Genomic DNA, 25,230 nt, shown 5'->3' on the forward strand with positions numbered 1-25,230 from the left:
CGAATTAATAAAACTAGGTTTAAATCTTCTCTCAGACATATTATACCTACAGATAGAAGCAACCAATCATGCCTACAGTCATATTCTAAGCTTCCGAAGACAAATTTTTATTTCACCTTTCTCAGACAACTTTGTACTACCTGAATCTTTTATCATCGAATTGAAACAAACATCATACATGCGGTATGTTTATAGTCCAAAACGAAACAAGTTTCAAATGCAAATTAACTGGACAACAGGCTGCTAATTGTCCAAATATTTCACCTTCTAACCGTCCTCACAATAGTAGTGCAATGCAAACAGAAATGAGACAAAATTTATCAATAAATCATACTTAACAAGATAATCTACAAAATACCCCCACAATCTCAAATACCACTCCCTCCACACTTACTACGTATTCTCAAACCACATTACAAACAGTAGCAATCCCAAGTTTATCAATAAACCAAACCCAACAGTGCTCACTACAAAATACATCGATACATTTGACACTGGACAATTAACACCTATATCGTCTTCAGTCATCCTTTAATACCCCAAAACATAAATCAACCTCACCCAAAACAAGTCAACACTTACCTTCAAATAAAAATATAGAAATGAATATTTACGAACCCCAGATAACTTCGAACAAAGCAACCGGAAAAAGAACCCTAATAGATACAATCTCCCCACCCGCCAGAGAAAACGTTGAAAGACCTAAGCTTCAATTAAAGAAAAACACCAAAACTGATGACAAAAACTTAAGAGATGAGATACCAAATTTCCAAACATTACTAGAATCAGTTAGAGAATGTGTAGAAAGGGCTAAGCTTCGATCAAGTAGTGGATCTATTCGAAAACATACAAGGATCAAAAGACATAATCAGCGTAACAAAATTGTACTCAGAAGACTCTCATACACTTATAAAGTTTCTAACGGAATTACATCCATACTACATCGACAAAAGAATGAAAACCAAAAGCACTAAATTATTACGAAAACCTGGCAAACACATAGGTTTAACAGATACTAAATTTAGTAATAGCAAGATACAACTTTTAGAGAAAGGATTTAAACACAACTTGCCCCAACATAATAATCAGAAAACTTTAGAATATTTAGGTGTAGAATGTGAAGTAGCATTAAACAAAACTGCTAAAAATATCGAAAAAAGTATAATTGAAAATTCTATTACAGATGTGTGTAGTGAAACCAAAAAATCCTGTTACAAAGAGAATAAAACAGCTATTTTAATTAAAAATAAATCAATAGAAAACAACATAGTATTTACAAAAGCAGACAAAGGTAACACTACTATTGCTATAGATAAAATGGAATGTAATAACAAAACAATAGAATTTTTAAATAATCAAAACATTGAAAAGTTACACAAAGATCCAACAGAAAAGTATCAAAAACAAATTAAGCTAGCGTTAGAAAATTCAAAATCAATAGTAAATCCAATAGAACAGAAATGCCTCAGTATCATGAACCCACAACCTCCTAAATTATACTCTTTCATTAAACTACACAAACCGGATCACCCAATAAGACCTGTAGTGTCTTTTTATACAGCTCCGTCATATAAACTTTTAAAAAAACTGCTAGAGATTATTTTAGAACACACTAAATTTTCACCTAAATTTACCATAAAAAATACAATAGAACTAGTTAATAAAATACAACATTTTCAGTTACCTAACAACTCCAGATTAATTTCATTTGACGTAAAAAATCTTTTTCCTAGTATCCCTCCCACAGAAACTTTTATTCTAGTAAAAAACCTTTTAGACCAAAATATTACAAATCCAATTATTACATCTGAAATTTTACATCTTCTTGAAGTTTCCATAAACCAGGACTACTTTGACTTTAATAATGAATTATATACAAATAACAGTGCAGGACTTATAATGGGCAATACTCTAAGCCCATTGCTATCAGATATTTTTATGGATCATCTAGAGACAAAGATTTTAAAACATCCCATATTCAAACAGTTTTTATATTGGTGGAGATACGTAGACGATGTACTGGTATGTTTCACAGGAACTAACAGGCAACTCGACCAATTTTTATCGTCTGTTAATTCTCTTCATAGTCATATTGAATTTGCAATAAAAACAGAACAAAATCAATCCATAAATTTTTTAGATTTAAAAATTACCAGACTTAAAAACAAACATGACTTCTCCATATTTCATAAACCTACCCATACTGACACGACTATTCACAATTCATCATCCCATCCCACACAACATAAACTGGCAGCCTATCATAGTATATTACATAGATTAACAGAAATTCCTATGTCAAAATACAATTTTGAGACAGAATTAAATATCATTAAGCAAATAGTAGTAAACAGTGGATACAACGAACAAATAATTAATAAAATGTTAAAGCAAAAACTACACAAGAAAGCCCTGAACTTAGTATTTCCATCACCAGAGAAAAAACCCAGTACCTGCTGCTCGATTACATGTACAGGCAAAATATCAACAAAAATAGCCAAACATATAAAAAAGAAAGGAATAACACCAGCTTTCAGAACAAATAAAAACCTAGGCAAATATATTAAAAACAACAAGAGTCAACATAAAAAACACTTACACAGTGGTGTGTACGAACTTAAATGTGGCGACTTCCCAAAAACTTACATTGGTCAAACAGGTAGAAATTTTAATAAACGAATAGCAGAACATAAAAGGGCTTTCAATAATAGAAAAACAGATTTTACATACGCACTTCACCTTCCAGATCATAATCATTCTTTTAATGACGAATTTAAAATTCTCCAAATTCAAAGTAAAGGCCTTAAGCTATCTTTGTTAGAATCTATGGAAATCAACAAATTAAAAAACACAGATATAATTCTAAATGACCAGCTTGAGACAAACAGTTCTCCCCTCCTCAACCTATTTCATTAGAGACTATAAAGTGTAAACCCATACCAAAAACAGATCACTTGAGAAAGGCAATCAGACGAAACAGCTGTAGTGATTAGAATTTAAAATAAATTTAAGTTTTCAGTGTTTTATTGTAACATAAAATGAATTTCCATCAAGTAACGGTAGAATCCATCAATTGATAGTAGTCACCATTGATAACCGATATTATTGTTGAACTTTTGTTTTTATACAAGCTTTCTGGCTTGCCGGTGTAAAGTCGTCTGAAGTCGATATTTATTGTGTTTTGCGTTTGAACTAATTTGTGTCTTATTTTCATATAAGTAAATTTTGCATATAATAATCGGTAGGTTATAGTAATGTGTATATTTTTTATTTTACTAAATTTCATTATTTTTTTTATAGCCCTTTTTCTATCCAAATTTTCGAATAAAGGCCTCTCCCATTTCTCGCATTTCATCCCTGTTATGTGCTAGGCGTTTCCACATTGGTCCTTCGACTCTTTTGATATCGTCGCTCCAGCGCATTTGAGGTCTTCCTCTTGGTCTCTTCGCATCGTACGGTCACCAGTTTCCGACTTCTTCGTTCCATCTACCATCTTCGAGACGTTCGTTGTGTCCAGCCCATTTCCATTTTAATTTAGCTGCTTGTTTCGCGGCGTCCTTTATTTTTGTTTTGTTCCGGATTGCTTCGTTCGTTTGCCGATCTATTAGTGACATACCAAGCATCTGTCGTTCCATGGCTCGCTGAGTTTTTCGAATCTTGTCCATGTTCTTTTTTGTGAATGTTCAGGTTTGAGCTCCGTAAGTGAGAACGGGAAGGATACAAGAATCAAACACTTTGGTTCGAAGGTTTTGGGGTATCTTTTTGTCTTTCAGTATGTATGAGAGTTTTCCAAATGCGGCCCATCCCATTCTTACTCGTCTGCTTATTTCGGTAGTTTGGTTTTCTTTGTTTACCTTGATATTCTGACCCAGATATATGTATTCTTCTACATGTTCCACTTTTGTTCCTTGGATGGTTATCGTCGGTTGATCATCTTTATTCGACATTAGCTTAGTTTTACTAAAGTTTTACTAGCTAAATTTCATTATAACTCATCTAAAATAGCATATTGAATTGTAAAACGGTTTTTCTTTATTGTAATCTATTTTGATTTTATCTCAGTAAAACTGCTTGGAAGTGAGTGACAGTGAATCATAATAAGCAAATCTACTACTATTTACCTATTCACAGTATTTCCTTTGCAGAAAATTTTTAAATTTCAACGGATTTGCAAACAAAAAGAGTGCTTATATTATTAGTACATGTATAAAAACAAAAATAAATATTTTGCCTAAATCCCTAGGAAAAGTAAAGGTTTTACGCTACTGAAAATATATTTTTTATTCAATTATAACCAAAACAAAACATTGAAAAAAATTAGATAATTTTTTGACCATAAGTTCAAAATTAATGTGTACATTAAGCTGTAATAATGGGTTTGAGGTGGTTCGAGCGGTCTTGACTACGTCACACTCCTGGGCCAGGAATGTCAAATGTCATGCGCAATATCATACCTTGTGTATTCATTGTACCATGAATGTAACGTTGTTTCTCCTAATGCCGTCCAGATTTGCGCAAAAACCAATGACCTCACGAGGAAACTATATGTACTACACAAATGACAATAACACACAAAGTAAAGAGATAGATTAGGAGTATTTTCTTATACTCAGTTCAGTTTTGACAAAAATTGCATAAGTGACGTTATATAAAAGGTGCGATGTATAAAAAAGTTCATCGGGCTACTGAGAAAATATATTCCATATAAATTAATGAGATAAATCTTGTTTAATATTTTTTTAAATATTAAGTCGTTTTACAAAACTTTGTACGATTTGAAAAATATGAAATAAGTAAACATATATAATTAAATAAAAAAAAAACCGAAGAGCAAGTTTATACCTTATATCCTAGCGCTGCGCGCCGGGACTGAATACAAATAACAACAATAAAATCCCGACATGTGATTCCATTTACCAAAAAAATCAAAAGATTCAATTATTAAATAAGTTAAACCAACAACTTTGTACCACTTTAACAATCTATATTAAACAACAATCGCCGTATTTGTCTCCATACCTACTACCGATAAAACTCATATTGTTCCAAAATTAAAAACACCTAGTACTCACATCTAAAAATCACCAGATGTGTTCGAGCTAGACCAAGTGATCCTAACACACCTTTATACATTTATATAACGGGGATTACAACAGCCACCATGAACAGTGGAAATATAAAAAATGGAATTAAAATGTAAACGGTAAACTTTGACCTATCTTTTTGCTAGCTACTAATAATAGCGAAAAATCTCTAGCAATCTTACAAAAAGCTATGAACGTTTTTCCATACAGTCAGCATATTCCACTTATCATACAGAAAGAACTACAGCAGATAATCAAATCTATCTCCCACAAAAGTGCAATCTAAAGAGGGACTATGTGGAATTTGCTGCGGGCATGAATAAGCCTATAGGCTGGATATCTCCTACCAGCAGAAATTACAAAAGTTTTTTCAGAATTGAAATAAGCACAGCCAAAAATCATATACCAAAAGGTTAGCAGAAGAAATACATTATTTGTTGGTCCCATTATAGCAAAGAACTATACTTTGACTTAAATTTCCTTCAGAGTGGTGATCAAGAACGTAAAAAAAATAATAAACCGTAGCATAAATGCATCAAGATAACAAAAATAAATGGAAAGGGTAGAAAGCCTGACCTTTTTAAGAACAAGCAGATAGAAATTAAGATTACTAAGAAAATTAAGAAGCGAAACTCTCATAAAAAGAAACAGAAGAATAGTTAATCCAAAAACCATAACATCACGTCTACTATTGACATCTAAAGCATCAAAAGACAAGCCGCACACAATCAACATGAAAGGAGAAGTCAAATCCCTCAAATCTAGTAGAAACAAATCAAGGGATACATTTCTTGGTAAGTATATCTAAGAATGTGACAATTTTCCAGGCGAAAATAACGGCAATTAATCACTGCGTGGAAAAAATAGAAAGGCAGGAAAAAACGTTCCGTTCAGTTTCCATCTTCACAGATAGTCAGGCAGCGATTAAGGCACTCAATTTTGTAGAGGTCAATTCTCAGCTGGTATGGGATTGTGTGTGTGCCTTGTCCACAGTCACAAAGTGGAGATGGTCGTTTAGCCCATTTGTGCATCATGTAATCGCAACTGCTCTGTTGGGTTCTGATTCGGTTCAGAATGGTAAGCCAAAACCTGGTGGTTTATGTGTTATGCAGGTTAAGCTGCTATTTTGTTGTTCTGTCCATTCTCGAGACCAAGTGGTCGTTAAGCTGAACTCATTTTTTATATCAGTCTGTGCTGTTTTTATTGGCGGTCGTCTGAAGCGTAGACGATTACTGTTGGTAGCATCTATAGCTTGATCGATTGGCAGGATCCCGTTAATAAGTATCTTTCTGTACTCACGTAATCATTCTTATTGTATTGTTCAATTGGGCATCTACTTTGTGTATATGTGTGCTGTTAAACTAGGCTGAAGAACAGTATTCCGCTGTTGATGATGTTGTTTCAGGATTTAAATTTTTCCGCTATTTTTGACAGATGTTTCTCGAAAGATAGGGTTCTAGCAAGAGTCACCCCAAGGTACTTTGGTGTTTTATTGTAGGCAAGTTTGATGTTTTCGAATTTGATATTGAGTGTTCTGTCTGCAAGCTTGTTATTTAGGTAGAAACTGGAAACCTCTGTTTTGATAGCGAATCGTTGGAGCCTCCATTTACGGAAATATTTTCCTACTGTGTATAAGTCCGCTGTTAGGATTTCTTCTGTTTTTTCAAATGATTTGCAGCTTGTTGCAAGGACCCAGTCATCGGAGTAACCAAACTTCCTTGATCTGGTTTCTGGTATATCAGCCATGTTCAGGCTAAAAAGAAGAGGAACTTAAACAGATCTCTGAGGCAGTCCATTCTTTAGTTTTCTTGGGGTGCTAATGTCGATTTCTATGACTACTTGAATCGTTTGGTAGGCTAGCATGCTGATGATTATTCGAGCGGTGGATTGACAGGTGATTATACGGAAGAGCTTGTATATCATACCTTCTCTCCAGACTGTAGACAGTAGGCCGCTGTTAGGTCTATGAATGCGGTTACAGTTTTAAATTTTCTCTGTAACCCTGCCTTAATAAATTTGGTAAGTGAAAGAACCTGATTTGCGCAGCTTCTTTTCGGTCGGAAACGTGCCTGATCCAACGGTATTGATTTAAGTGGCTTTGGACTAATTCTGTTATAATTAAGTCGTTCTAGTATCTTAAACGTCGCCAATAATAGGGCTATCGGTTCCTAGGCTTGTAATCATTTGGTTTCTTTTCCTGGTTTTAATATGGCAATGACCTTTGAACGTTTGAGTTTCTATGGTATGGTGCCAGTCTTCATAATATCTGTAAAAACGTAGAAAGTTCATTCTTTCGCATATTTGCCGCTGTTAATTAAGAATTTGGAATAAATATTGTCAAAATCTAAGTCTTTACCTGGCCATACATCCTTTAGAGCTGTAGTGACTTCTTCGTAGGAGAAAATTTTAAAGTTTTGTTCAAAATCTTTACATATTCACCGGCAACTCCTTTCTTATTGAGTACTCACCACAAAATCTTTCAAGGAACTCTATCATCTCTAGAATCAATGAATTTTAGTCCTGCATTTTTTCCATTAACTGCCTTGTAATAAAAATTGCATCTGTTATTGATCTGCCTGGTACAAAGCCAAACTGCTTATCGGATATTATGGTTCGTTTTCGTATTTGTCTATCAATTAATAATATTTTTATGGCATGACTAAGAACTTTTAGGTATTTAATGGTCACATAAAATTGTTGTCTTAACATGCAAAATTAACCATCTTATTGATAAAAAGCTAAATAATTGCTAATTTAAATTGCTATACTTAACGAGGATATTATCTAGTGTAATAATATTATAATGATTTACATAGTAAGTAACAGTTGAGTACAAAGAGTGACCCTAAACAAAAAATAGTAACATCCTGCCTTAAATGACGTTTATCTAAAACTTGCATATTTACAAATTCTCACTAAAATTTTATATAAATGTATAAATATAAATGAGTTTTGTGGAATATTAACTTAGTAATTTATGGGAATCCTGAGAACGGTTACACAATACGAAACGATTTATAGTTTTAAAAATATCCTTCTTAGGCTGAAAGAAGGATATATTATACTCCTCTGTAAATATTCTGCAAACAAGAATGTAATTGCCAAAAGGTACATTTTCCTCTTTGCTTAGCAACCTAATCCTTGTGAATCTCTGCTATTGATTTACTGCCGTCAATGAAATGTTTTGAGGTGTTAGCTCTGGTGTAACGGGTTTCAATTTTTGGGATCGAGTTGACATGATCCCTAATATTATCCTTAACCTTTTTATCTATTTTGGGATGTTTACCGTGCTTCCCACGTTGATCTTTTTCTAGTTCAGTGTTGGCAACTTTATTTCGTTTTTTCATAACTGCGCGAATCGGTAGGCCTGTTATATCCAAAGTTGCTTTAAAGAAGGTCTTACATACTATAATTTTTTTGTCAGGCAAATGGAAATAAAAAGAATTGTTACTGCCGTCGAGGTCGAACGCCTCCTTCTCGAATATATCTATATTTCGGAAACATTGCTTCTACACTCTTGGAAATGAAATTCCATAGATTCTCATTACTATCCAAACCCCAATAAGATAGCTTCCCTCTCTTCTTGGGTGAGTTTTAGCCGACATTGTAGCTTACATTTTTCTTCACAGGGCTACTTTATTTTTTCGCCTTTACCATCCTTTTACATAATATGTGAGGTTGGTACCCTTTGTCACTTATTTTTAATTTCTGCAACACCTGAAAATTGAATTAAAAAGAATTTAATACAATACCATATATTTAAGTCAAGTAAAACAAATATTTTAATTAGTTGTGGAAAAAATATTTTAATGTGGTGTATCTAAATTGAATTTAATTTCCATAAAAATAATTCTAACCGGCAAGGATATTATCTAGTGTTCTAATAGTATAATGATTTACATAATAGCAGTTAAGTACAAAAGGTGACCATAAACAAAAATAGTAACATCCTGCCTTAAATGGTATTTATGTAAAAATTGCATGTTTATAAACTGTTATTAAAATTGTATATATAAATGTGTGAATTATGTGGAATATTAACTAAGTGATTTGTGCGAATCCTGATAACGGTCATACAATATGAAACTATTTATAATTTTGGGATCTTTAGTTTGTGGGACAATGGTGAGTATATTTTGGTGGTTTCATAAATATCACCCACCATTTAAGTTTTTATGTTATTAGAAGAAGTTATTATAAGAAATTATATTATGTACTTGTACTTATAACCTTTTCAATTAAAAAATTATTTTTATCTTTTTTTTTCTTCTTCTGAAATTCAAGGATTGGGCTTGCAGCCTGTTCCGTCTTGTTTCTGGTCATCTTTTTTGGGCTTACCCTATCCACAAACCAAGAAATTATTTTTCTTCTATTATAGAGAAGAGAACCAGATATACTTATTGTATATCTGGTTCTCCTCTCTATATGAACATAATAATATTACTCCTGTTTTGTTTTTTCACTTTTCGTATCATTTCCTATTCTTTATTAATTATTCGCAATATTTTTTAATTTAAAATAGGGCTTTAAAGATCATTGATTCCTGGGTATGATCTTTATATATGTAATGCGCTGGGCACTCGTGATAACTAATGAACATTGTTTCGGTTAAAAAAAATAACAAAAAGTGTGATCCTACCAATTCTAAATATGTAGACTAATTGTTAAAAATATATAAGAGTTTGAAAGATGACCATACTTTGGCTCAGAAAATTATCTAATATTCGTTTTTTTTGCCATGTTTTACCAGCTTGTTTCCTTATGTCATAGTCCAATCTTAAATTTGGACGTCTTCTTGGCCACTTGTTGCCTCTTGGATACCACAGTGTTAGTCTAGTATTCTATAGTCATCTATTATCAGTTCTTCGCGCTAAATATTTTGCCACTGCTATTTCAAGTGGATTTAATTTTGTGGATAGCATCAGTTACCTTGGTTTTCTGTCTGATCCATTCTCTCTCTCTCTCTCTCGCTCTATATAAATATATATATATATATATATATATATATATATGTATATATATATATATATATATATATATATGTTCGAAAAGATTTCCACGGTTAGTACAATTAAACCTAGAGCCTCACCAGTCTTCCGGGTTCAACCGCGTCGATATCCATTGGGCCGAGGTTTCGACATCCTCTCTGATATCTTCTTCAGGGCTTCCGAGGTCTCAGTCTCCCGAGCCCCCAGACACTGTTTTTGACTTTATGGTCTCGGCAGGTTTTAAGGAAAGTTAAATTACAAAGAAGACGATTCTTACGTAGTAGTAGGTTGCTATATGATTTAGTGAGCTGGTAAAATTCCTCCCCGTAGAGGCGAATAAAATGTTCGGAAAGATTTCCGCAGTTAGTACAATTAAACCTAGAGCTAAGATTAATACTATTATAAACATTGATGTTAAACTCACCAGTCTTCCTTGTTGAACCGCGTCGATATCCATTGGGCCGAGCTTTCGACATTATCTCTCATGTCTTCTTCAGGGCTTCCGAGATCTCAGTCTCCTTAGCCCCCAGAAACTAGTAGTAGTAGCAGAGGATAGCCAGACACCTTAACAAGATGCATTTACAAAAAGGGATGTAAGAAATTAGTCAAGGGCTTGACGCCGTAACGCAGACAACAAATATTTTAGAGAAAAAATACATTACACTTAGAATACAAATGATCTCTTAACAAGTAATGAAATTCATACAGGAATACATATAAATATACAAAGAGATATTGAATTTGCAATACAACCACGGGCATCTTATAGGTATAATGAAGCCAGGACAAATTGCGAAGACGATAGAAAAGGCAAGGCAGGTCCTTCCTCAATGTGTAGAAATATGAACACAGCCAATAATCGACACCAAAGTCAATACCAATAACAAATAAATAACAGTCATGAGGTACTTCACAGCAACGAGTCAGTACCAAATGGTACAGATTACAGCTATACCGATGAAAATGGAGATGCGAGTAATATTCTCGTTGCCTATACGTATACAATTATCTAAAACGTAAATGGCTTGCTCAACAGCCGCTGTAATTAACACGGATACTAGACCTTATTGTATATTAGTTGAACTCTACAATCGAATCAAAAACAGCGCTTGTACTGTGATCCATTACTTAGTGTAAGATGCTCAATGGTAAAAAAGGACATTCCCAATTTATGGTTATTTGTATGTACTAGTAACTAACTTTAAACGTATTGTAGTCCTGGTATTGTCAATATATGTTTTTTTGAAATGAAATGAGTTTTATTAAACACAACACTCAGCAAACCCTTGACGGTAAGTTAATTAGACGATTGAGCTTGCAGTTACCTTCAACTTACTTTATAAAAGAAATAAACAGGCCAAGAAAGAAATAAAAATACAAGAAATAAAAATATACAGGCCACGAGCTATCGAAACAGCAAAAGATCCAGGGGGTAAAGCTATTCCTGATAGAAAGCACAAGCACCCTGTCCAAACTTATACATGGTACTTTAGCCGGATTAACATTATTACTACAATCTAACGCAGAATTGTACAAAATATACAAACTCGAACCAGGATTATTTACCGAAACATTAGATGTACACAAAATATTAAAAATATACTTACACTTGTCTATCATGACGATACTAATTTTATTGCTTATCTGAGAATGCATTTCTTGCCAGATAAGGATAAGGTTTGAGCGTAAACACTTGCAAAAAATATGACCAATTATACTTCAGTAGTGCCCAATAAGATACGTAAGAAAGTAATACAGTAATAAGAAGAAGAGAAGTACATGCTAATTACAAAAAGACCACAAAATATACATTACTTATTCACAATCAATGCTAACGTGATAGAACAAGTTAAAAAATATCAGTACTTGGGAACTTTGATCAATGAGACCAATGATCATACTGCAGAAATAAAAAGAAGAATAGAGATTGCCAGATCAGCATTTATACGAATGAAGCCACTACTAACGTGCAAAAATCTAAATTTGAAGATCAGACTACGCACCATTCGCTGTTATATATTTTCAATATTAGTATATGTAACTGAGACTTGGACATTAAAAAAATGCAATTTAAAAAGAATCGAGGCTTTCGAAATCTAGTTATGCCGCAGAGTATTAAAAATATCATGGACTAATATAATTACAAATAAAGAAGTACTGGAGAGGGTTGGTAAACAAACAGAATTAATCACCACTATACAAACCAGAAAACTAGAATACCTAGGCCACGTGATGAGGGGACCAAAATATTAAATTTTGAGACTCATAATGCAGGGAAAGATTCAAGGAAGAAGATTTGTTGGCCGAATGCAGAATTCATGGTTGAAGAATCTACGTGATTGGTATCAAAGCAGATCGATTGATTTGTTTGGAACAGCAAGTTCAAAAATAAAAATAGCCATTATTATTGCCAACCTTTGTAGAGAGACAACACTCTAAAATGAAGAAGACTATGCACACTTTGTGGGTAAAGTTTGGGTGTTTTCTAAGAATATCCTAAAATTTAGTGAATGAGCCGACTTTTCCTAAAGATACGACGGCATGTGCGGGGGAATATTTTATGTCAAATTGAAAAATTTTTAATTTTACACAAAAAGTCTTTTACACATAATATGCATGTTTCTTTTAAAATCTTACAACATTTGATAAAATTCTTAAATATGCGAAATATGCAAGCGATATGCGTTTAATATAAAATCCGCTCCCTACTTATCACTGTAAAAATTTCTAGCCATTCAGACATACTTTTACTCGGAAGGTAGACCAGCTCTTGGCCCATGATATAAATTACTTCATTTCAGTATTTTTATCTATTTAATAAGCTATTTTTTAGGCTGTACTAACAGAAAAGCAACAACAGAATATGGATTCTATACATACTATGTGTGTATCAGAAATTGGAGTTTCTGAAGGTGAGTTTAAGAAATATTTTTGTAATAATGTATAACTAAAAAAAAAGTTATGGATCAGTACTCTTTAGACATTTTATTAAAAGTAGTACTTATAAATACAAATTACGTTATCAGTATTTCTTCACTACTTTCATTGAAATATTTAATTAAAGAATAACGTATTTTATCTTAATTGGTTAAACTTATTTTAACTGACAAAGTCCAATTTTTTGTTGTTTTAGTGTCAGCTTATGACGAAATAATTTATAAAACCTCAAAACAGAAGTTTCATTATATAGGTAAAGAACGAAACGAAAAATTATAAAATTTTATGATTTTCAATTAATTTTCAAAATTTAACTAAACGACAAAAAGTTGAAAGAACAGGTAAATTAAAGGATATCTAAATACCTTTCAAACGAGCATCGGTAAATTATAATCCATTTAGAATATTTAAAGTTATAGCTGTAAAAATAGCCAATTTTTCGAAAATCGCGTTTTTTATTATTTGTAAACTGAGAGTACTTTTTCCTGACAATCTTAAATTTTATAGAAATTTAGGGCAAGTTAGTTCTATATGTATACAACAATGTCTAGTTATAGAATTTGTCCTGGTCTTTAACGCATTCGCGACCAACCTATTTTTCAGTCTGTCCAGTCAAACTGATTGGGGTTATACATGAAAGAAACATGCCTAATCCACCATTTTTTGGGGAGGAGTATTATGATTGAACAAGGATTATAAAAAAAAATGTTTTGGTTAATGACACACATATGTGACACTGGTATATGCTAATAAAAATTTGTAGCTACTACTTATAAAAAATCATTTATTTGTTTAACATTAACAAAAATTAAAATCACGTCCAATAAAAAATGAAACATAAGTTTAATTGTCTTTTCTCTGCCACTCAGCAAAACAGGGTGTACCATATAATCCAATGGGCTATCCATCACTTCCCTTACGTTCCTGACATGTGTACCAGGAGACCTCCTTTTTTGCTTGCACTGCACTGTCGACATCTTTTCCGCTTATTTTATTTTTTTAAGTTGTGTTTCTCAACAATTTTTTTTCTGCTTGGTCGTTCTGTTTGTCCCAATAAATGTTTTATTGGCAAATAATATCTACTAAGTGACTGAAAACTTTCATGTACCATCTCAAAGTTTTTCGTGGTGTGCCATAATATGAAGTCATCTGATCAAATCTGTCAATTCCCGACATAAAGGAATTGTAGTCACGTATCATTACTGGCTTCAAGTTTTTCTGGCCTCTACTATTTTCAACTTCAACCATTTCTTCATTATTACATTTATCTTATCTTTCCATTTTGTTACTCTCTTTTCTTTACGAGTTTACGATTTCTTTTCCATACGACTTCTCCTCTCTTTAATTTTTTTGTAGTAACACTCTTTCGGTTACTTTGTCTATTTTTTCTTAATGTTACACAAACGTAGGTCTTCTTTTCATGTAAAAACTTGGCAAGCTCATAACTGTTGTATTAATATTTGTCCATGTATATAGTGTGCCCTTTCTCTAATAATTCAGTAACAAGTCTGATAATGATAACTACTTCAAACGCATGCCCATTTTTATTTACTACTGTCCCTTTGCCGCTTAAGATTAGGAAATTTAGTAAAAATCTATCAGAGCTAGTAATCTCATAAGTTTTTATTCCATATTTACTAGTTTTTTTGAGCATATACTGTCGAAATATTAACCGCCCTCTTCACAGTAAGAGGGTCTCGTCAAAACTTAAGTTCTCTCCTGTATAGTAAACTTTAAAGATACTATTTATAATATGACTCGTAACGTTTTTAATTTTGTAAAGTCGATCTTGAACTTCTACGTCTTCCGGTGTGTAAAAACAAATATTTTGAAGAATAGCTTCAAACTTTGATCTGAGCAGTTTCTCCAAATATTGAAAAGTAATATAGTAAATCTGTGCTTCAGTATAAACGTAAGTTTTATGTTTCCTATTAATATGCAGAGTTGACTTGCTTAAAGTTGACATTGGCTTTCTGTTTGGATTACTATCACTACAATATTTGTTGTTAAGACCATCAAAAATATTATTTATAATTTTCAAAAATATGGCAGTATGAAGAACCGTTTTGGTGTGTAACTGTCCTACAGCTATTGCTGTTTATATTGCTGAGGCAACTGAGTTGGAAAAAATTTGTACTGCTAACTATACACGCATTTTTTAAAAATTATTAGGGTTTATCTGAACGTCTGTTATTTTCAACAGGCATTGTTATCGATGTTGTATGTGTATTCAATATCTTGCCAGGATATTTGTTTAGAATCGCCAAAAAATGTCAACTTTTTGTTAAGAAAATTATTTCTTAAACTCTTTAATACGTGGGGTGTACCAAACACAGTGATATTTCTATTACAGGCTGATCCTTACTTGCGCCTAACAGCTTAAATAAAGCTATATTATTAGATGCTTGATCACACACTAACACTTTTGGTATATACCCAATATTTTGTAATTTTGAAACAACTTCAACTAGAATGTTTTTTAAGTTGTCGCTATGTATTGGACCAACTATAACAAAATAACAAATCGGAATCTTCCAGTTATGTAGCAAGCCGCGCATCATAAAAACCAAACCTGTGTCGGCAAGTTTGTTTGTGATTCCTAAAGCACCTTAATCTTAAAACCCTTCTATAATATCATCTAATTTATTGTACTCCAATTGTTTTTTCAAAGAAATTTCATCAAACATTAACACAAAATTTTTTTCCCACTCATCCATTGTCTCTGCTTCTTTCTTCAACTTGTCAATTAAGGAAGTATTTAAACCAGTTCTTAATTTTATAACACGCAACCAAGTTTGAATTGTTTTTACTGAAGGTAATATAAAGTTAAGAGATCTAATTAAAAATTTGTAACAACTAGGAGACTTATAATAAATGGCCAGAGTTCTGGCCATTCATTATAAGTTTTCATTATATTATTCTGGCCATTTCAATATTTTTCATTGTGACTCCATTTTGAACGAGTTTTGTGTGAAAACTGCATATTAACAAAGTGTGCAGGTATTTGCTTTTATTTTCTAACAGTATCTGTAACATGAATTTGGTTTCCGATTTTCTGTTTTTTGTTGTTCTTCTACAAAGCTGACTGTTCTTCTGACGGCACTTCTTCTTTAAAGCATTTACTTGATACTCCAATTTTTTACTTTCTCCGTCAATTCAGTTTCAAGTTTTGTGGGCAAATTAATTTCAAAACTGGAAATATCACTGAGACTACAACTTGATCACTTAGGCGATGGAGGTGACCTAGCCATACAATCGCCACTTGTAGATCTTTTACGTTTCGTTCCGCAATATACGTATGTAGAGCGTACTGGTGATGTATCACCTAAAATAGGTAATCATTGAAATGTATGTGTAATTTTAATTAAAGCAAAACAAGCATCTCCATTATTTCTGGAGTGATACTAACAACGCATTCATATTTAAAAAAGTTTTTTTTGATTTAATTGTAAAAAAAATATATAAATCACTCAATATCAACTGATTTTATACAAAATATATTTTAATGGTATTATTCTCATTGACAAAGCGCATTAGGCAAACATAAAAATATTTCTAAAGTTGAATACTCACCTAAATAAATTGCTAACTGTGTAAATTTTGGAGGAACAGCATTTTTCCTTAATAACTTTCTTTGGCCACTTTGGTAAATATGTTCCACTGCAAAATGATGCTAACAAATTACCCTCTGTTTCAGGTCACTGATATCTATCAATATAATATCAATATTCCCGCAGTTTTTTTGCCAAATTTTTGTGCGCTCTACGTCTTTCAGGGGAAATTTAAAGAAAGATATATTACTATTTGTTCCATCGTTTCTTTTAAAACATCCCGGGTAAACACACTTATGAGTTACAGAGGTCATTTTATCTAAAATGTCCTTTTTTTTTTATAAAATTCCGCTATAACTCATAAAACTTGTCACAGATAATACACCTATAGGGTAAGTTCGGCCCTGACATTACTCCTACCTCCTCGCAAGTCAGAGAGAGAATGAGAAATCTCAATACGTTTTTCGAGTAACGCCATCTAGTTGTTAATACGTCTTTCGGTTACCACGAGGTGAGCTATCTAGTGGGTGGTTTATAGTCAATGTTTCTGCGTTGTTTGTCGTACTTACGTCCAAATCAGAACTCGGCGGTCAATATCTTGCGGTCTGGCGTTATATTCATACAAAGACAGAGAACGCGACAATGCGTTCAAAGACAGAAAAATTTGTATGTCCAGCTCATTTAAAAAATCTGGACTAAAGGAGGTATTTGTTTGAATTTGCCGACAGACGATAGATAGATGGAGGCAACTTTATATGCTTCTTGTACTTTGTTATTTCCTAAAAATAAATGAAAACCTACGACACAGCCTTTATTTAATTAATTAATTACTCTGAACATGCTCCGCGTCGTTATAAGTCCATCAAGACTGTGGCTGATTTTGAAATTTCGATCCACACGGCGATAACTGTTGTTTGGTCACCTACAAAGCAAATTGGTGGTTATTTCATTTGACTTTGATTTTGAAAATCTAAAAACTTGGTTTGGTAACCACTAACAAGAGTGGAGATTGAAATGGCCAGTAACTGCACCAGTCATTTGGTTTGCCATTTTTGACTCAAACGATTACTGACTTGCCTTGTCTGATTTAGCAGTATAGCTTCTCGGGGGTCTCCTTGTGGTCTTTTACATTCTGGTTTTCTATATCTTACTATTCGGACAAGTATCAAATCTGACGATACCATGTACTTTACACATGTCTCTGATTTGTGTATTAGAGATTCTGTCTCTTAAAGTTTTACCTCCTATCGCTCTTAGTGTTTTCATATCTGTTGTTCTTTTCTTTGTAATTGTTGTTTCTGCTTTTGTTTTTAGAGTATAGGTTAATACCGGTCGAACACAAGCCTTATATAAGTATGTTTTTGCTTTTATTCTCATGTCCTTATTTTTCCATATCACGTCTCATGAGCATCCTGGCACGTACGCTGCTTTATTAGATTGTATGCGGGTTCCTTAGGAGAAGTTTCCCTAATGCGATATTGCCGGTTCGATAGTTGCATTTCAATACTTGTTCTATTATTTTTTTGTTCATGCATCTCACTGGTATCTCAGTATCTCAAGTGTGAGTACGTATTGTCTTATACTAGGGATTGAACCTGAACTCTTAGCTGATAGCAAATAAGACAAATTTTAACCAAAAATATTTATTAAACAGAATAAAAACAATAATCCAACCTGTCAAAGCTTAACAATTAGTGATACATATGACTTCGATGGGATGCTTGTGTGTTGTAGATGTTAGGTCCTTCAATGGTCAATAAATTTTCATAATTTGTTAAGAATTTAGGTTAGGTCCTTCACTGGTTAACAAATTTTCATGATTTGATTAATTCAGCCAATAAACTCGAATGTGATCAATAAATTTTCATACGGTCTTGAACGTGGTCAATACATTTTTCAAACTGGTCAATAAACTAAAAATGCAACAACAACTGGTATTAGAGGCACATCAAAAGGGGTTTAACTTCCTTGCCATTTTTCAAAATTACAATGAAACAAATAGCAGATGGCAAGGATAAAATGAAATAGAATTACTATTGAACTTAGCTAAATTTTGTTACGATTCTACTGCACCCAATTAAAAAACGTGACTTCGAAAGAAAATACTTACCCCAAGAGAATTTTGTAGACCATAAAATTAATCTTATAAAATTGTTTGCCTTCTTTTATAAATTGCAAAAAGAGGTAAAAAATTATATTCCCACTATAATTTCAAACTGGTGTCCAGCAACGTAATGGTTTAATAGTTAGATGGGTCATTTTTGCCCCACTTTTTGTATTTAGAGATTATATACTTAATTTGTATTCCCCGGGTATGCATTTCATTTCAAGAATCTTGTGTAATAATGTGGTAACATTTTCTGTTAATTCTCTTCCTGGACACATATTTATGGACACAGGTTTTGGTAATAATAAAATAATACCATTTTTTTATAAGTGCAATTTTTAGTATTTATTTATTTAACTTAATACATTGAATTATCCCATACAAAACCCATGAAAATTAACATAAAATATAAAAAACGAGCTGGATCTTACTGTGCAAATTTTTTTTAGGAGCTAGCAATTTTCTCATAATATCGTTCGCATAAATATGACTCTCATCCTTCTGATCTGGAAATACAAAATCTTGTCGCGGCGTCATTTTTAAAATAGTTACTAAAAATTCTGACCCTTTTAGTTCCTTTTCGATCTGACCAACAAAGAATTTGAGTGTTTTTTTTTTGACCAACAAAGAATTTGATTTTGTAGCAAATTAAATGAGAACAAAATCCCCTTTTGAATATTTGTAAGAACCAATCCAAAATCTTTACCATCTTCAGTGTCACCTTCCATAAGACTATAATTTTTTTTCTTCCCAATAATTTCGCTTTCTGATGTCTCCTGATCAAAATCCTTGCGAATATGAGATTTGGATTTTTTTTCTACATTGCTTGCCTTTCTTTCCTCAGTCCGTTTTTTTTTCCCAATTTTCTCTTATTTTATTCTCCAATCTTATTTTATTCTGTTGTAGTTGTCAGAATGGTTGAAATTTTTTCTTACTTCCCTGTTTAGAACTTATTCTCACGGCCTTTGGGTATGGACGAATTTGTTCTGGAGCTTGTTTCCCTCGTTAGTCATCCAACCACTTGGAGAAGTAATACCAATGCTGTCTTCTGGAGCTCCAGTCAGGAATGACTCTTTAATTCGCACTCGTGGGAAGATATAAATAAACAGAATATCGTTTCCATTGCCAATAATTATTCCAACAAACGTCACTTGCTTACCTCTCTCTGGTTCAACTGCTTGTAACACTTGCTTACAGCCCTTATTTGCGACCACTTTTTTTTAATCTTTTATGTTTATTGGTTACATATTTTGGTTACATATTTTGATTCAATTCATATCTCTGTGTTACGTTTCTGATTGATCTGTTACCATTTTTTATATCGCAAATGATCTGAACTACTACGTTTTCAGGAATATTACTTCTCTCAGTTTTTCTAATGTAGATTGTCACCATTATTTCGAACTGTAAGGTAAAAAATTATATTTTAGGTTGCTTTGTTTTGAAAGAATCTATGGGGTACAAGTGGACACTGTCCACTTCTTCTTCTATATGGTGTCAATATCTGCCCTGTATGCATAGATTTTTAACTACCGGATATTTGTTTTTAGGTTATGACTAAAACAAAACGGTAGAAGCTTAGCTGATATCAAATATGACAATATTCAAATACGATGCACTACAAGGAAACACAGAATGTTACTTAATAATATTACAATCTGTAAAAAACTGTTTAATTACTTTTACGTGGTAAAAGTAACACAACCTTGTGAAACAAACAAATGGCAACTGGCATTAAATTTATTTCTGGACGTAGAAATATATTACCAGTACCACCTAGAAGAGTGAGTTAGAACCATTCGAAAAGAAATCTAGACGAAAAAAATCAACTGTCTACTTGTGCCTCTGTCCTCATGTGCCTCTTCTTCCCCTATTGTCGAATGTACTAGAGATTCCTCTTTCCTTTTTTTGATTATTATTATAATATCAGATATTATGCCACACCGGTTTCTTGTTTCTCTGAAACGTAAATATTACTTGTAGCCACGTATTCTACCACATTAATTCTCTTCTTAGTACTAATACTAGAACTTAATTTGTAACTTGGTACATACATGAAATTCTGGGCCATCTTCTACAGCACCACATTCTAAAAGCTACCACATGATTCAGATATCTTACGTTTATAGCTCTTATTTCCGTAAATTAGCATGGGCTACATGAGCTGTTTTAAGAACCGGATTCGAAGGTTTACCAAAACTTTACTTCCGAGGATATAGATACCAAATTTACCAAAACCAGCTTAAGATATTACTGTTATTATCTTTGTTTTCACGTTGAAGTCTCATTTGCTTTTTAAGTTGGTGCCAAAGTACTTAAGTTGTTTAAGCTGATAATCTAATTTTTAAAGTTTTCAACAGCTACTATGTTTCTTTTACAGATGTCATCGACAAAGCCAAAAGTGGAGATTTTGTTCAAGATCCCAAACTAAAATGTTATATGAAATGTTATTTTGATAAAATCGGTGTGGTAAGTGAGAATGTTTTATTTTTTATGAAATTTTACAATAATAATAATGTATGTGTATTACAAAGAATGTTTTAGATCTTTTGAAGTAGTTGACAGTCTTTAAGATAAGAAAATATTTTTTGGATGTCTGTATTTTCTTCTAGAGCATCTCTTAGGGAGTTGGGTATGCTATATTTGAATCGTTCACTGTTATATTTGGGACACTGTATTAAAAAATGTTTTACGGTTAAAACACTCTTGCATACTTCACACACTGGTTTATTTTTGCGCTGTAATAAATACCCACGGGTAAGTCGTGTATGGCCGATACGGAGACGAGTAAGTATCACTTGCTCTCTTCTATCTTTTATTTTTGGTTTCCAAAAATGTAGATGTTTGTTAACTTCGTATAGCCTTGATGGAGGGTTGTTCCAAGTTTGTTGCCATTTTTGAATTATTTTTTGTTTTAAGTATGGTTTTAAATCGTTTTGTACCACTATGTTACTTTCTTCAGACATCGGGTTAGCTGGTACGTTTTTAGCCAGGTTTATCTACAACTTCGTTACCTCCAATTCCGACATCAGAAGGCACCCATAAAAAATAAACTTGGATGTGCTTATTTAAAATGTTCTTTTTTAATAAAAAGTAGAAGGGGGTTGTCACAGTACAATTGAGTCAGTGAGGATAATAAACTTGGGGAATCTGTGATTATTCTACATATTTCTCTGTTTTTTTTACGATAATGCTTTTAGAATTCCGAATAAATCAGCCGAAAAGATGGTTGTACTTGACGACAATTGTAACTAACTGTGGAGTCTTCCGAGTAAATTGCTGCTCCAACTCTGTCTTCATTTTTTAATGCATTTATGAAACTTTTGTTTAATGACCATTGATGATATCTCTGATATTCTTAGGTTTGTTAGACTGATGTCGTTAGCAGGAATAGATATTGTTTATGGTGCAGGGTTGTCGGTTGAAGAGGTATCATAGGTTTTTGGAAATTGAAAATTTAATTTGGATAAGTATGATTGCATGCGAATGTAAAAGGGATGATCATTTTGATGTGTAAGTTGAAATTTAGTTATAAATTGATTAGCAAAAACGTTGAGCAGCACTGGATTATTTTGGTTTGATGGCACTGCTGCTGCATATGGTAGGCTTAGATATTGTTTTCTGAAAGAAAGAGGAAGTTCTCCACTTTCCTAATAGAGACTTTGAATGGGACTTGTGTAGTGAGCACGTAAAGAAATACGTAGACATCTATTTTGGATAACATCCAGTAACTTGTCTCCGTAGTCAAGTTTTGATCTAATTATGGATTTGTGATCGAAGTAAATTTATACCAGGTAGACAGGATTTTTTCAGCTGTTGAATATTTTTCTTCCAAGTTAATTTTTTATCAAACGTCATACCCAAGAATCGGATTTCTTCTGCATAATCTAGTTTTTGTTCGTGTTTTGTTTGGATTTGATTTTTCTCTGAGAAACAGATTGCTTTCGTTTTTAAAGTGATAAACTAAAGTCCACTTGTAGCTGACCATTTCTCAATGTGTGTTAACGCTATTTGAATGTGATTGTGATTCGTTGTTATGTTTTTCCCTCTACAGAAAATAACTAGGTCGTCAGCATAGAATCTAGCTTTGACGGGGTTTTCTATTTAATATCGAATTTATTGCTACTAAGAATAAAGTTTTGCTTAAGTTTGATTCTTGTGGTATACCATTTTGTTGAATTTTTGTTTGAGAATATGTTAAGTTAACTCGAATTTAAAATTGTCTATTTTCAAGAAAATTTGAAATGTATTTTAATATGTTACCCCTTATTAACCAGTTGCTGAGTGTTTTAATGATTGAATATTTCCAAACTGTATCATATGCTTTGCTTATATCAAAAAATATAAGCAACACCAACACAGTGGTGTTTTATTGCGAATGATTCGTGGATTTCTGATTCTAAGTCAACAATGTTGTCTTAAATTGAGCGATGTTTGTTTGATTCTAAATAACACATAAGCCTATTGTTAATTATCTTTTCTAGTACTTTACCTATGCTACATGTGAGGGATATCGGTCGGTATGTTTGTGAATCTGATTTTGGTTTAGTTGCTTTTAGTTGGAAACACGTTTTTGAACAGGATTATGTTATAGATTTTAAGTAGATGTACTTTAGATTGAGGACCTAAATTTTTAAGAAATATAAACGGTATAATGTCGGGTCCAGGACAAGTGTTCTTACAGTTCTGAAATACATTTTCTAATTCTTTCTCTGTTATTGGTACATTTAGATCGTTATTGTTTTGAACGCAATATTCTATAGGATTTTTTTCTTCTTTTATTTTGATATCTAAGAAATTGGAAGTATAATTTAAGCTATTAAGTTATATTCATAAGTAGATACTAGTATATTGGATATTTCTTCTAGGCTTTTATAAATAATGTTACTTTGAGTTAGAAAGTTGATTAATTTATGGGGTTTGGATCTACACATTTTGTTGGCTTTTTTCCATATAGTTGTTATATGAGTTGAACTATGTATTGTGGTGACATATTCTCTCCAATAGTCACGTTTGAATTTTTTAATGGTATACCTAGCGACTGCTCTTAATTTTTAAATTCTATAGAGTTTTCTTGAGTTTGGTGTCGTTTGAATTTATTAAAAGCTTGTTTCGATTATTTTAATGCTTCTTTGCAGTCATGATCCCACCAAGGTACCAACTGATGTTTGTGATCTTTATTAATTATTCCAACGTACTTATTTGCTGATTCTGTGATTACGTTGGTCAGAGAGTATATTGTTTTGTCTATATCTACATTTTCATTTAAGTTTTACAGATTGTTTTCAACTAGGGATGGGAAAAACCTACCGGTTTTAACCGAAAACCGGTTTTTTAACTTCGCAATAACCGGTTTTATCGGTTGTTTTTTTGTCCCGGTTATAACCGGTTTTTTATTTTTAAAGTAAAAACCGGTTATTAGGTTTTTACGGTAATTAGGATTAGGTTAGGTATTATTTTGGATTCCAATCATAATTATTATTCTCAAGTAATTATTCCAAACAAAACCATAATTCAAATTTTATTTTATTTTATAAATACAGAAGCAAACTGAAAGTGCAAACTTGTAACCTGTTGGATTAAAAAAACCGAAAACCGGTTTTTGGAAAAACCGGTTTTTTGGCCGGTTATAACCGCCAGGTTAAACCGTAAGCAAAAAAAAACGGTATAACCGAAAACCGGTATTTTGTCAAAAACCGCCATCCCTATTTTCAACGTAATTTTAAAATTCTGTCCAATTTGCGCCTTTTAAGTTCCATTTTAGTTGTTGCGAGGTAGTTGATTGTAGTTCATTGCAAATTATGATGGGGTAGTGATTACTATCATATAGATCTGGTAACACATCCCACGTAAGAAAATGTGTAATTGATGGTTTGCAAATACAAAGATCTATACTAGAGCCTTCACCTGTTCTTATGTCAATACGCCTATGTTGTCCGTCGTTAAGGATATTTAAGTTGACTTCTTCTATTATTTTTTCCATTTTTCCACCTAGAGATGTTAATTTTGCTGAACCTCATAACGGATTATGGAGGATTAAATCCTCCAATTATTATCCGTGGAGCAGGTAGTTGATTTAACAGGTTTAAAATTTCTTTTGAATCGGGTTCTTTATTGGGAGGAATGTAAATAATACAAATTGCAAAATAAATTGTGTCTGTGACTCTAATTTCAATTGCGTCGATAGTTGTTGTGAGTTTTATTGGTTTAGCGTCAACGTTCTCTTTTATGTAGATTGCTACCCCTCTGCTAGCAATTTTCGTATTTTTTCGATTTCTAAAGAAATAGTTGAAAGTCATGAGATCTGTTGTTTTTGAAGTTGGTTTCTTGTAAACATATTAAACTAGGTTTAGGTTTGAAATTTAATAATTTTAACATTTCTTAATGGGCATAATATCCATTTATGTTTCATTGAATTAGAGAGTTGAAATTGATATATTAATAAGTTTTTGTAGATACGTCGCTTTCTAAGTCTGTTTGAAGGTCTGAGTTGATTTGCTTTAATATTTTATTTTTTATTCGAGTGCATTTGACTTTAATTTTTCGGTCATTCAGGTAAGGGT

The 25,230-nt window shown here is 32.5% G+C and overlaps 1 protein-coding gene and 1 long non-coding RNA gene across 3 annotated transcripts in view; one reads left to right on the plus strand and one right to left on the minus strand.

Annotated features, from left to right (window-relative positions):
• The window catches only part of LOC140440747 (uncharacterized), a 633,916-nt gene that overhangs the window by 197,907 nt on the left and 410,779 nt on the right, over positions 1 to 25,230 (minus strand). The gene's annotated exons all lie outside the window — the stretch shown is intronic.
• LOC140440746 (general odorant-binding protein 69a-like) overlaps positions 1 to 25,230 on the plus strand; it is a 62,029-nt gene that overhangs the window by 29,891 nt on the left and 6,908 nt on the right. The window contains exons 1-3 of one of the 2 annotated variants that reach the window (XM_072531119.1): positions 9,137 to 9,209; positions 12,906 to 12,984; positions 21,048 to 21,136. In XM_072531119.1, coding sequence (XP_072387220.1) covers positions 9,165 to 9,209; positions 12,906 to 12,984; positions 21,048 to 21,136 — 213 coding nt within the window. In that variant the 5' untranslated portion in view covers positions 9,137 to 9,164. Of the gene's footprint in view, positions 1 to 9,136; positions 9,210 to 12,905; positions 12,985 to 21,047; positions 21,137 to 25,230 lie in introns of those variants that run through there. The other variant, XM_072531120.1, reaches the window with a different exon arrangement.

This window comes from Diabrotica undecimpunctata, chromosome 5 (genome assembly GCF_040954645.1).
Source record: "Diabrotica undecimpunctata isolate CICGRU chromosome 5, icDiaUnde3, whole genome shotgun sequence".
NCBI classification, from domain to species: Eukaryota; Metazoa; Arthropoda; class Insecta; order Coleoptera; family Chrysomelidae; genus Diabrotica; species Diabrotica undecimpunctata.